The sequence below is a fragment of the Lutra lutra genome, chromosome 8 (genome assembly GCF_902655055.1).
Source record: "Lutra lutra chromosome 8, mLutLut1.2, whole genome shotgun sequence".
Taxonomy (NCBI): Eukaryota; Metazoa; Chordata; class Mammalia; order Carnivora; family Mustelidae; genus Lutra; species Lutra lutra.
The window spans coordinates 131,241,582-131,255,521 of NC_062285.1; the positions used below are offsets into that span (position 1 = coordinate 131,241,582).

Here is a 13,940-nt window from a genome sequence, read left to right on the forward strand (position 1 = left end):
AAAAGTTTCGTGCTTAGAAAGTATTTGAATTTCAAAGTTAAACAATGACATAGATTCATAAATCCCAAAGGCTAATAAAATTCTTCTCTTCTGAAAAGAATGCAAACCCCACAAAAATCTCTTCCCCTTCAGTTAACAATCAGGAGTGGTACAGTTGTTTTTAAATAAAATAATACATATGGAAAAGTGAATTACAAATGAAAAATTTGAGGGATGTTCACCTAGCGAGCCTACCTGTAGAATCACAGGTTAAAAAGTTAATTGCCGGGTGCCTGGGTGGCTCAGTGGGTTAAGCCTCTGCCTTCGGCTCAGGTCATGATCTCGGGGTCCTGGGATCGGAAGCCTGCTTCCCCCCCTCTCTCTGCCTGCCTCTCTGCCTAGTCGTGATCTCTGTCTGTCAAATAAATAAATGAAATTTTTTTTTTTTAAAGTTAATTGCCAGTGTCCCAAAGTCTTCCTTCGGTCCTCGCCCCAGTCTCCATCCTGAGATCAACGTTCGTCTGGTTTTGTATTTGCGGAATTGGAATCCACCAACACACATGCTCCTCTGCGACTGTTTTTGCTCAATGCCATCTGTGAGAATATTCATTTTCACCGCTCCGTAGTACTTCGCTATAGAAACATGCCACTATTTCCGTGTTTACTGTACTATGGCTGTACATTTCACTATTTCCCTCTTTAGCACTATTAGAAATAATGCTGATTGTGAACATCCTTGTACATGTTTTTAATGCAAACGTACATAGATTCTCTCTCTGGTATATGGCTAGGGACAGAACTGATGGGTCATGGCGTATGTTCCGGTTTCGGTGCTAACACCAAATCATATTCCAGAGGAGTTATACAAACACTTTACTTAACAGACCATCAACAGGTCTCTCTGAATGAAATACCCCTTTCGTTGGTTAAATTGCCGTTTGAGATAAAAAATAAAATCACTTGAAGACCAGCACCCCCAAACACAGAAGTTCCTGTCCTTTTCAGAAAACCTTATCCGATCATTATTGATTAAACATCTGTGACAGACAAAATATTATGGTTTAAAGTTGTTTGAACACACGCATCTGAATTCAGTGTCTTTTTCATGCGCGGTAAGTCCTGCTGGATGTTTCTATGTATTAAAATTATAGAACCTGGAACTCCTAGAGCAGGATGAGATACCCATAGAAGAGATGATCGAACACCTCTTGCTTTGTCTCTAAAGGAGAACACGAGGGAGGGGATGCAGAGAATAGGACCGGGCAATGTGGAGGGCGGGCCAAATGACCCCCCAGTGGGTCATGCACTAATCCCCCACAGCCCGTGAATCTGTCACCTTCCATGGCAGAAGGAACTTCGCATCGCATTCCATCAGAAGATGGAATGATGATGATTCTGGACTCTCCAACTGGGCCCAATGGACTCCCAAGGTTCCTTTTAAGAAGACGACAGTCACAGAAGGAGATGGGACAATTTCCAGCAGCAGAGCTCAGAGTCAGCAAGAGGAATCTGAAGGAACTCCACTTCTGCCCTTGAGAACGGCCCAGAGATGGATACCCGCCGGGCCCTCCAGAAGGAGCCAGCCGTGCCAGCATTTGGCTTTACCCTAATGAGACCTGACTGTCGATTTCTGACCTCCAGAACCGTAAGACAATAAATCTGTGGTCCTTTCAGCACTGAACGTGTGGGACTTTGTAACCGCAGCCACAGGAAAGGCATACATTAGCAGACACTGGGTTTCCTAACACCTGGTACAAGGTTCTAGCCACGAGCTCCTCCAGGAGGCGCAGCCAAATGACCACGTGGTGTCGGGGCCGTTTGCTCTACTCCAGCAGGACCGCCGGTGATGCTATAGGATCAAAGCCTAGTGCAAAAGTCAAGGTCACCTTAGCAACCACCTCACACCTGGATACAACTGTGACAGGTTTCAACTACCCTCAGAGTCTGAGAGCTAAAAGAGATGCTTCCAAGCCCCAGGTAAGGAGCAGAGATGCGCGCAGCCCCCTGCACCTGTGCCTCAGGTCTCTCCTCGCCACTGCCTCACTCCTGCCCTGCTTTGCAGGCTTCTGCTGGAGCTTACGAACAGCTCATTAGCATTGGCCAGGAAAGCCCTTCATTTCTGACACATTAAACACAATTTGTATAATACACTTCCCGTTTCATTTTGCATTCAGCACCCTTTGTTCTCAGACCCTGTAATACCCTTATTAAGGGATCTGGTAGGGCCATTGGCAGGAAGGCAGGATGGCTTGGCTGCCATCACAGCTGCCACAGAGCCTAGCCTCAGGGGATACTGAAACCTTGAGCAAATTATTCACTAGCTCCCTGCATACTCTGAGCTCACCAGCATCCCGCAGGCTCTGGGCCGAGGGACGCAGGCGTGAGGCCGGGGAATCAGTCGTGTCTGAACAAGCTCTGCTTGGAGAAAAGCCTCCCCTGCCCACCCCCTCTCCTGTTCCACGGCTCATGGGCCCCATGATCCCCCACAGCGATAAAGCAAAGAAAATGTTTAACTTACAACTCCTTGGTTCTCACTGCAACTCTTCAAAACAGTCCAATGTCAGGACCCCATTTCTTTTTGTTCAAATTTATCAAGACGACTCTCAAACCATTCATTTCAGGAGGACTCTGAGGCGATAAGGACGGGCTGAACAGTGAATGAGAATGTGGGTGTGGGCTGAAATCCGTCCAGAAATTAATATCCTGTGCCCATTCATGACATGGGTTTTAAATGTTCAGGACTTTGCATCCGTGGAAGAATGTTTCCTTTCAAATAACACCTGCACATGGGGGGCCTGGGTGGCTCATGGGTTAAAGCCTCTGCCTTCGGCTCAGGTCATGATCCCAGGGTCCTGGGATCGAGCCCTGCATCAGGCTCTCTGGTCAGCGGGGAGCCTACTTCCCCCTGTCCTCTGCTTGCCTCTCTGCCTACTTGTGATCTTGGTCTGTCAAATAAATAAATAAAATCTTAAAAAATAATAATAATAACACCTGCACCCTCCGCTGGCAGGCCTCCCTGACCACAGAGAGCTTCTGGAACGAATTTCTGCACGGAGCTGGCTATAAATTCTTAGAGGTCAGCATGTGTGAACCATCTTCTCATTGGTGGAAAAGCACGATTTCTCCACATGCTGGTAATCCAGTAACAGCCGAACACCACCTCCTTGATGCCCCGAGGAGAAAGAACCACACCCAGCAAAAGAAAGTCACATACCCACGAGAAAAGGGCACTCTGGTAGATAGTAATCGGCACGATCTAAATTCAAACAGAGGTGTGTTTAAGCAGAAATTTCCTCAAGTCCCAGAATGAATATCACATCCAGAAGGAAGGGGAGGCTCCTGGAACCGGATTCTAGGCTCTCGAAATCACAGATGCTCAGAGCCCCAGCAGTGACTCCTGTGTCCCTTCAATATCCAGACTCCCTCCAGTCGACATTCACACTGAGGACCCACTGAGAGTGATACCCAGACTCTGACAATGTGAAGATGAGCGAAACAGTCCCCAAACTCAAAAGCGAGCGGCTAGAAAGACACCAAACAAGCAAACCACCCCTTGATGAATGCTGGGAGAGAAGCTCCCCCCACGGGACCAGACATTAGGAGAAAATGACATTGAACATGGGCATCGAAGACGCCAGCTGGGAGGAAGGGCAGTGGAAAAAAAGAGAATTGCACACTCGGCAGAAGGAGCAAAGGGCCAACATTAAGAAGCAAGAAAACAAAAGTTTTCTCAGGGTGTTCGATGAGGCGCTCACCTGGGTGAAGACAAATTAGAAGTGAAGGGAAAATGCCTGTGAAAGACCCCGAGCCAGGATCAGGAGTCTGGAGGGAATCCAGGAGGCAACAGGGAGAGTCGTGAGTCCTCTAAGCCAAAAGAGGGCCTTTTTCGCTCATTCACTCATTCAACAAACAGTTCTCCTGGCTCCTCTAGAGACGAAAGCCTGAACAGAAGAGAACCTCTCCCTTCCTTCCTGACACTGGTACTCACTTGTGAAGACACGTGATTAGAAACACACACACACACACACACACACACACACACACACACGAAAAGTAAAGTAAAGAAGGTGTGAAAAGACAGTACAAGGAGTTTGGGCACATGTGGCCCAGGAAGCCAACATCGTTAAGGGTGAGGGGCCGGCGTGCTCAGCTGAGACCCAAGGGTTGAAGCAAAGACTCACCACTTCGAGCACGAAGGATGGGCAGCTGGGAAGGGTCACCGAGATGCTAGAGGAGGAAGGGTGGACTGGAGAAGAAATGAAGGAAGTAGGGCTTAGGAACCTAGGGGTTGAATACCAGCAGAAACATCCCCTGTGCATTATCCGTAACCGACAGTCACTTGGCCTCCGACAAACAGCTCTGAGCAGGGACATCTCACTGTCCCAGAGCATAACTCTAAGGCCTGGGAAGTCTACTTCTCGCAACAGGAGTTCCTTCTCATATTAAGACAATGCCTGCTTCCCGGTAACTTCTTTGCACTGACCCTGATTCCACACTCAGGAGAAAATCCCAGGAAGCCCATTCCCTCTTCTGGATCTATTTCCCATTAACTGGGTAAGATTCTGGTCATTTCCAAATCATTCACATCACATGCTTAGCACAGAAAAGTTCTACAATGTTAGTGCCCTAACAGCCCCCACAGATGACCTTCAGTTTTATGTCATTTCATGCAGCAGGAGATGAAGGCCCAGAAAGAGCGGTGACCGTACCCCTAGTCACCCAGCTACTGTGGCTCAGCTGATCTGGGGGCCTGTGACCCTCTCCCACGCCACCCCCGCCCCATCTAAGGTGATCCCAATGTCTCTTGCTGCTGCAGGTAATCTAACTTCCAAACATTCTGCTGAGGGCGTCTACATCTCCCAGTGATCCCCTGAAATTAAACAGGGTTGAAAAATAAATAAACTCACATAAAGTATAAATAGCGTTTCCATGAATGCAGGCAGCGACTCTGTCCCTGATTTACGGCTCCACCTGCCTTGAAACAGAAAACTCAAGGGTGACAATAAACGGTTTGCAAAGTTGTTATGTTTAACTACAGAGAAAAGACTGTCTCCACGGGCTCTTTTGGAAATGCACGGATGTCTGCTGGCAACTGGCAGGGGCTGTGCCGAGGTATCCTTTGTCTCCCAGTGAAGACTCGGCCTTTTCTGGATTTTCCGGAGTCTCCGGACTCTGGGTCAGGATGGGGTCAGGCAGGTCATCCTGACGCTGAGCGCCCCCCACTGCCCCCACCACCACCCTGTATTCCTGCATACACACCTCTCATGTTAGGTGCTTCCCTACCTCTCAGGGCGGCTCATTCCAGCCCTGGACAGAGTGATCCTTTATTAGGATGACCTTGACAGGTGGCTCCCTGCCATGTCCTCCATACATCTGGGGGCCATCTCTCTTTCAGGTGACAGCCCTGTGACCACGTGCTGAAGCTGACCAGGTACAGTTACAGCTTCTGCTTCTCCAAGGTAAACAGCCTAAATTCCTTCCACTATTTTGTACATAACAAGGTTTGAATGGGCACTGCCATTCACCTAGGTTCTCCTAAATGTGCTGACTGGTCTCAACTGTTCTCAAAGTGCGGCATCCAGAAGCAAATGCTGTGGTTCGGCTACGGACTAACGGATACCATGTAAAAGACAACGGTCACCTTTGTCATTCTAGCCAGAACACCTGTTAATGTACTCACATCATCTAGCCCCTGTTTAATGTCTTTTGTGATTCGGTCCCAAGGGGAGGATTTATGATTAAGCATCATGTTGATAAATAGGGCACCTATACCCAGTCTGTGCAGGTCACCTCAGAGTATGATTGCCTCGATCCTCCCCATTTCCCGTCATCTATCTGCCCGTCTAATAAAATCATTCAAAGTCAAGGATCACGGTCACTCCATCCAGTAGAGCTGGCCCACATAGCATGATGGTGGAAAGCAGACTTCTAGCTGATATCAACCTATCGCTAAGCACAGTTGATTATGTATGAATTCTCCATGACACAGATCAATTCCCAGTCTCTGTTTTTGGAAACTCCACCATTCCACCACTTACCGTTGGGGGCCACCCATCCCCCATTCTGATTCCACATGTTTTAGGGACCTTCTCTACCCTATGACCAAAAATAGGCACAGGGCTCACAGCCTCCGCCAACAGCAGTGAATAGTCTCTAGACTACAGGTGACCAGGGATAATCCAATCTGAGGAAATATCGCACAATTAGGGGGAGAAGGAACTCTTTCTACAGGCACTGGTGAGGGTAAGTTGTAAGCTACAGCTTCCTCTGTGTAGATAAAACTGCCTAAAAGAAACCACAGCAGAGGGCGCCTGGGTGGCTCAGTGGGTTAAGCCGCTGCCTTCGGCTCAGGTCATGATCTCAGGGTCCTGGGATCGAGTCCCGCATCGGGCTCTCTGCTTAGCAGGGAGCCTGCTTCCCTCTCTCTCTCTCTCTGCCTGCCTCTCTGTCTACTTGTGATCTCTTCTCTCTCTGTCAAATAAATAAATAAAATCTTTAAAAAAAAAAAAAAAAAAAAAAAAAAGAAACCACAGCAGAGAAAAGTAGAGCAAAGGGAAGGAGGGAGACTGAGCTACAAAAATATCATTGGAGCCCCTAGATCCAACCCTTCCTGAAGCCTATCCTACCTTTGAACTTAGTGGTTTCATCAGTTCCCAGGTTCCCTTGTTGCCAAATTCATTTGGGGCTGGGTATCCATCAATGAGCGCAAATCAAAATTCTGCTCACAGCCTCCCAGAAAGGTCATGTGACACCTCGTCAAACCCTCGCCAAAGCCTGCTACCTCACTGAAGTCCCCATCTACAACATGGCATTGTAGTTAGAAACTCCAGATCTCGAGTCCAATAACCCAGATCCATCCTGACTGGGTCTGGGGCCTTGGACAGATCACTGTGGGACTTCTGCCTCCCCATCCTCTTCTGTACCAACTACAAGGGATTACCACTGAGAAAGAGTCAATGCATGCAAAATCCTTGCAACCAAACCTGGTCTGCAACAATGCCTAAAACACGATCATCCTCGTTACTGTTGTTATTATTCTTATACTATTAGGATCAGTATCCGTCCACTTGTACTGGCAAAGTCAGTGTTTCCCGGTACTGGCCCTGGACCGGCACCGGGTGCCCTCAACCTTCTTTTCCAAGGCTCTTCCATCGTTCCTGGCATAATGCTTCCTTCGGTCCCTTCTAGGATCAAGGGCAACTCACCTTCCTCCCTCTGATCTCTTTGCCAAAACTTACTGACCCACTGCCACAGCATCATTTACCCCATTTAGCAGATCAGGTGGAAACTCCTCTACTCTGGGGAGGCATGGGACAGGGAAGTAATAGGCCCTTGCCTGCTCTGGAGGCACACAGTGCCACCTCCATCCTATGCAGCTGAGCAAACCTCAGAAAGGGAAGTGGAACTCCTACTTAAAAGGTCGGCCTGAGCTGTCAATAAAATTATGCATAAAGGAAATGCTGAAAAATCCAGTAGTGACACTCTCTCTCCCTCTCTAAAAAATGAAAATGTTTGAAAAAAATGGGGATGGGGGGGATGAGTGTCCGACTCTCAATTTCCACTCAGATCGTGGTCTCGGGGTTGTGGGGCTGCGCCCCACGTGGGATTCTGTGCTCAGTATGGAGTCTGCTTGTCCCTTCCCTCCCCCTCTGCCTCTCCCCTCATTCTTTTTCTCTCTAAAAATGAATCAGTAAAATCTTTGGAGAAAAATAAAACAGCAGTGACTTCCTTGAGATAGCTCTTCACTGGGGATTTTTTTTTTTTTTTTTACCTCACTTGTGGGCGCAAATAAAAAGACAGTGTCCTCCTCAACACTGTCATCCCTTCCCCCTCTGAAGCTCAGAAAACCGTCTTCAATCCATGGAACAGCGCACGGCCCGGGAAACTGCTGGCTGAAGGAAGGGCTAGTCTGGTCTCCTCTGCTGGTTTCTGCAGTGACGGGGACTGGCGTTCATTTCTTTTTGTTGGGCAAGGGCAGCTCTCCCAAAGCAGCCTGTCGGTGTAGCTGTGCATCTCTTGCACCTGCCCGGCTCCCACAACCATCTTCTGTGGTGCCCTATATGTGGGCTAACTGGGCTAACCCGTCTGCTGCCTCTAGGGCACCGTACCCAACCAGATCTGGACCACTGCCTTCCCCACTCCTGGCCCAGCAGAGGGGTTCAACACGAGCCATAGCAATGGTGACAATAAAAGGTTCAATGTGTGAAAAAAAAAAAAAAAAAGGTTCAATGTGTGAGTAAAGGCATAAACCTCAGAATAAATGAAACATCTGGTTTCCATGAACAGTGGAGTAATCCTTCCGGGGCCCCAACCTCCCGCCCCTCATCGGCACAAGGATCGACGTGCAAAGTTGGTCTCTGACATGGGCGTCCCCTCCCACCATGCCACTGGATGAAGGTGCACCTCGTTTTGCTTTCGTTTGCATTCTGTCCTCCTCCCTACTGACACCCCCCACCACCCATGCAAACCTAGCAAGTCTCAGCCCGCACCCACGTGCAAGAGGGCACCCATTTCCTCCTGCTCCGCGCGATGACAAGCTGGGATCACATGACCCAGAGGGGCTTTCTGAGGACTCTGGGAAGGCCCGTATCCTCTGTCCTCCCTCCCTGTTCCACCCTGTGCAGAAGCCGCCTTCTTACCTTCCAAGCTCCCGGCGAACAGGTAAAGCCAGGTGATGGCTGGGATGCAGAGAACGGTCAGGGAGGCAGCCAGGAATTTCCGTCTCCCTCTGCAGATTCCCAGCATCCTCTCAGAAGTGGCAACCCCTAATCCCAGCGCCGCTTCTCTGCTCGGAGCATGGGGTCCTCGGCCTCCCTCATAATACTTTCTGAAAGGAAGAGCAAAGAGGAAGAGCTGAGCTCCCAGCACCGTAAAAGGACGAAAATTGCAAGGGAGAGGCATCCCGGAGATCCTGAAAGTATCTGGCTCCTTGGCGACTTCCTGCTGACCTTCTAGACTAAGAGACGATGCCGCAGTCTTACATCTACTCAAACCATGACAGCTCCTTAGTAAATAAAGGATGATGACAACTATGACATCTCTCCTGCCCCCCTTCCCACTCTCTCTTGCACACACACACACACACACACCCACACACACACACACAAGTATTTTGAGCACAGATTCGTCTGAAGTTTGAACACACACACTTACTAAAAATGCATTTAGTTAGCGCCTTGTATGTACCAAGCGCTAACCGAGTGCTGTGTTTTCAAAAGCAACAGGAATGCGGGTTAGCGTCAAAGAACATAGTCTAACAAGAAAGACCAACATAAAACATCCATGGGAACTCCAGAAATGCTGAGGACAGAGAATTGCACGGAACTCTGTGGGAAGGCAAAGGAAGTTGCTGACCGATCCCCAGGCAGTCAAGAGGGCAGAAGGGTTCCCGAGTTCGAGACACGGAGAGCCGGCGGAAGGCACCTGGGGCTGCCTGCCGGCACACTCAGAGAAGAGGCTGGCTTGGCCGCAAGGTCACATGCAGGGAACGACATCCCGATCCTAGCCGATAACCTAAAAACGGTCCTCGGGGACTCTTAACAGCTTCCACCTTGAATGTGGAGGAAGATGTTCAGAAAAGCACAGGAATGATTAAAACGCGCAGAAGACGGGAGAGGAACAGATAACCTGTCACCAGCCTGCAGAGAGCCAGTCCTCGGGCCATGCAGAAGACTCGCTGAGACATGTCCAAGGAAGAGGGAGAAGGTCAACGCACCTGCGGCCAAGGCCCAGAATCCTCCACCCAGGGATCTGACCGGCAGCCACATGCCTTATAAAGGAATTTAAAAACCAACAGACCACGCAATTTCATTTCCACCCCTCTCCTCTCTTTGAAGTCACACTGGCTGCCAGCGGAGCAAGGAGTCCCCGTTAGGAGCTTCCCAAAAGGAGCAGAACCCACCCCTGCAGCTGCTACACACGGCTTCCCGCCCCCAGAGGATGGATGTCCGTGAAATTGCTGGTTTGGGTGTCCCTCTGGGTGTTCCCCATAGTATGCCCTTCCCTCTGCCCTAACCTTTAAACTCCATAGGACGATGGTCTGGTTGAACCGTCTGCCCTCCCCACCAGCCTGGGGGTTTCCGGGAGACAGACCGTGTCCACTCACCGTGCACTCCCCAAGACTGGGCATACCGTCTGTCACCTGCAGGCTGGGTGATAACTGCTGAACGAATCAGTGGGATCAGATCCTAACCGAAGGCGGCCCTTCCAAGCTTCAGGAGTCTGTGTTCAGCAAGTTGCTGGCATTGAACATCTAATGGAGCCATCTCAACTGTCAAGGCCAGACGGGCTTCTGCACCCACTCTGAGACGATTTTCTGAATGGCCCCCCTTTGGAACAGATGAATGACCGCAGGGCTAGAGGGCGTGGACTAGCAAGGGAAACCAAACAAACAAAATTGCTTTAAACAAAGCATGTTGATTGGAGAAACGTCTCCCCATCCCTGGCCGTGGGAAGTTTTTCATTCTGGAGCTCGGGCAGCGAACCCCTCACACAATCTGTGAGTCACCAATGATAGCCGTGGGTGAGGATCGCCCCGACACGGGCCCATCTCGCAGGAGGAACAGGGGACAGGAGGCTATGCAGTTAGATCTGGATTCAAATCCAGTCCCACGCGCGACTAGCTGTGCAGTGGCAAGCCCCCTGTCGCTGGGTAAGCTTCCTTTTGATTCTTGAAAGCAATGCACTCTGTCGGAGGGTCTTAAGTGAGAGAGCCCTTGAGTAAGTGCCCAGCAAAGACGGATGGGGCTCGTGACAGGGTGAGCCCCACCTCCTCCTGAGACGGAGGGTAGAGCAGCCCTGCTCAGGCTTTTCCAGAAAACAGATCACCATGCAATGGGTGATCTCAGCCTGAAGCATCTCTATGGGAATCTCCATTAGAAGACACCACCACGTTAGAATGGCCCTTTGTGGGTTTTGTTTTGTTGTTGTTTTTTTTTTTTTAAGAATTTATTTATTTATTTGACAGAGAAAGATCACAAGTAGGCAGAGAGGCAGGCAGAGAGAGAGAGGAGGAAGCAGGCTCCCCACTGAGCAGAGAGCCCGATGTGGGACTCGATCCCAGGACCCTGAGATCATGACCTGAGCCAAAGGCAGAGGCTTAACCCACTGAGCCACCCAGGTGCCCCGGCTTGTTCTGTTTTGCAGGTCACCTATAATAATAGCAGCAAAGACAACTAGCAGTAATAACCTATGAGGTAGGAACCAGTTTGCATCCCCATTTAATGGATGAGAAACCGAGGCCTCGAAAGACCAATTAGCCAAAGGTCATACACACCTATGGCAGCGACACCTCAGGCTCTCCTCTCCCTAAGGAACTGAGTCTAACAACATTTACCAGGGGTCATTTTCCTTCTGGCCTAACCTAAATTCTTCATGTTGAGTCTTATGATTATTTTCTTCCCAGAGTCAAATATATTGCCACTGTTTGCTCTCATTTAAAAAAAAAATGTTCAATAGAACAAAAACTGGAAAGCTATTGGTGAATTTGGGTTTCAGGGGAAAGCAGGAATATTATATGGAGCTGAACTCAAGTGGCGTTAATATTTAAAAGCATTTAAAAAAACTCTTTAAGACACTTATTTTCCTCTTTTCCTCGCTCCATCTGCAAAAGTTAATTTCAACTGGCATAATTCGCCCAAAGTTTTAAAACAGAGTCTAGGGTGGCTTGCATTTTATGATAACGCTGGCGTCTGAAATTAAACCCAGCAGGTAAAAAATATTCCTTCATGGATTTGACTTTTAAATGACACCTCTGTGCACTAAAAACACATTCTAAAGAAAAATCTCAATTTTTATTGGAAGCTACTCTAGGAAGTCAATACAGGAATCAACACAAGAAGGAAGGAAAGAAGAAACCAGAGGTGGGCTGGAAATTACCTCCCACACACGGGCAAATGTTGATGGGTGACCTGGGTAAACCAGTCTGGAACCTGCTTTTGTCTGGTCAGAAGGAGACGAGACCCCTGGGTGAACAGATGGGGCAAAGAGTCATGGCTAAAATGCCCCTGCCTCAAACCCAACACCCAATTCCTTTCCCAGGCTGGTCAATTTCTCCTACTAAAACATCTACTACTCCATCTGTCTTCTCCCATATGTCTCAACCAATGAAATTCACATTTATGCAAAACATTGCATGAGCCAGAAAGATTATCGTGATCAATTAAAGCCACAAAAAACAGCATTCACAGCTGAAAGTAAACTGTGATTACAAGTATCCTTCAGTCTGACGTAATACACTGTATACACATGAATAAATACCTAAATAAAACTGTACATACAAAAAAAGGTATAAAAGTTACAGGTTGGGGCACCTGGGTGGCTCATTGGGTTAAGCCTTTGCCTTTGGCTCAGGTCATGATCTCAGGGTCCTGGGATTGAGTCCCGCATCGGGCTCTCTCTCAGCAGGGAGCCTGCTTCCTCCTCTCTCTCTGCCTGCCTCTCTGCCTACTTGTGATCTCTCTCTGTCAAATAAATAAATAAAATCTTTAAAAAAAAATTTAAAAACTTGAATTATCATGTCTTCTTGGTATATTGCACATGATCCGAACTACATAAGTGCAAACAGTGAAGAATACGTGTGTTAGTTTCACTTTGCATGCGAGGTGCAGTGATTTAAAATCTGTAGGATCCTCATTGAGAAAACACCCTCCAGGGGTGGCCAGCTACCATTTGAGAGACTCTAGTCGGAAGCTCACATTCCAAATGTTGATCTGATCAACACTGGAGATTGTCCTTGTTTTTTTTTGTTTTGTTTCTTAAACTATTTTTAAGTCAGCTCCACAGCCTGTGTGGGGCTTGAACTGGCAACCCCAAGGTCAAGAGTCACATGCTTCACCAACTGAGCCAGCCAGGCGCCCCTGGAGATTGTCTTTTAATCAGCATCATCACAAACGAGTTTTCGTGGGTGTTCAAGATGTATGAGTTACCTAGAAATATTGCACACAAAGAGGGAATAAGTATCTAAGTATCTAAGTATCTAAGATCTAAGTATCTCCAAAAGAAACAAACAAAAAGTCTAAGGAAACTAATGGCCAAAACCCTTCAGAGCCAAACTCATCTTATAGGCAGGCAACAGAGTAGGGTCACCGACTGTAACTTTAAGATCGGGTGAATCCTATCAGTTCCACACTGCCATCCGAGTCTCTCAAGTGACCCTTTCTTGCAAGATGCTGCCCCAGTTCCTAAGAGGGCACAGGGCTGGCCTTCCCTGAGCTTCCAGTACAGGTCCTACAGCAGACAGACCCTCCCTAGATGTTAGCTTTGTTTTTCGTGATTTGTATTATTATACCTCCCACCTTTCCGGAGCCTCTCAAGCACAGCCTGACTCTCCAGCCATGCCTTTCCTCCTCTGCGGGACCTCCCGAGGAATTTCAAGTCCTTGCTGCTTCGGCGGAACATCTCCCAACAAGTCCAGACCTGGAGGGGCTCCTCCCTTTGTTCTAAACTCCAAAGGCGGTCAGGAACACATTCCTGATACATCACGGTCTTTGAATCATTTCCTGGCATTAATTTCTCTTCCCTACACCAAACCCCCTTGAGGACCAAGGATCCAGGTCCTCTCGTGTTTGTTTTCAGCTTCTGCCTGAGACCAGCAGCTGAGCCCAGAGTTGACACTTAGCCATCTTCATCTGAAGTATGGTCCCTGAACCAACCAGCAGCAGCGGTAGCTCCTCCCAGAAATGCAAGCCATCAGGTACCACCGCCCCACTGCTCCAAGCGCCACAGATCAAAATCTGCATTTTAACAAGAACCCAGGGAATGCGAGGCCACATCACTGAGACGCCTATACTCTATTAAAGCATTGAGCAACTTACCAGTTATTGATAAATAAAGCTGGCCTCCCCCCACTGCTATTGGTCCCCTCCCTCCCCTCTCCCCTGCAGGGACTGGCCAGGGTGCTAGGGAGAACCAGCACATCCTAGACTTTGTTGACCGTCCCTTTTTCACAACAGCTCTCCGAC

At 48.6% G+C, this 13,940-nt stretch overlaps 1 protein-coding gene across 3 annotated transcripts in view; it reads right to left on the reverse strand.

Annotated features, from left to right (window-relative positions):
* The window catches only part of LARGE1 (LARGE xylosyl- and glucuronyltransferase 1), a 528,909-nt gene that overhangs the window by 382,540 nt on the left and 132,429 nt on the right, over positions 1 to 13,940 (reverse strand). For all 3 annotated transcript variants that reach the window (XM_047740096.1, XM_047740097.1, XM_047740094.1), the window contains exon 2: positions 8,619 to 8,806. In XM_047740096.1, the coding sequence (XP_047596052.1) occupies positions 8,619 to 8,724 (106 nt within the window). In that variant the 5' untranslated portion in view covers positions 8,725 to 8,806. The remainder of the gene's footprint in view (positions 1 to 8,618; positions 8,807 to 13,940) is intronic.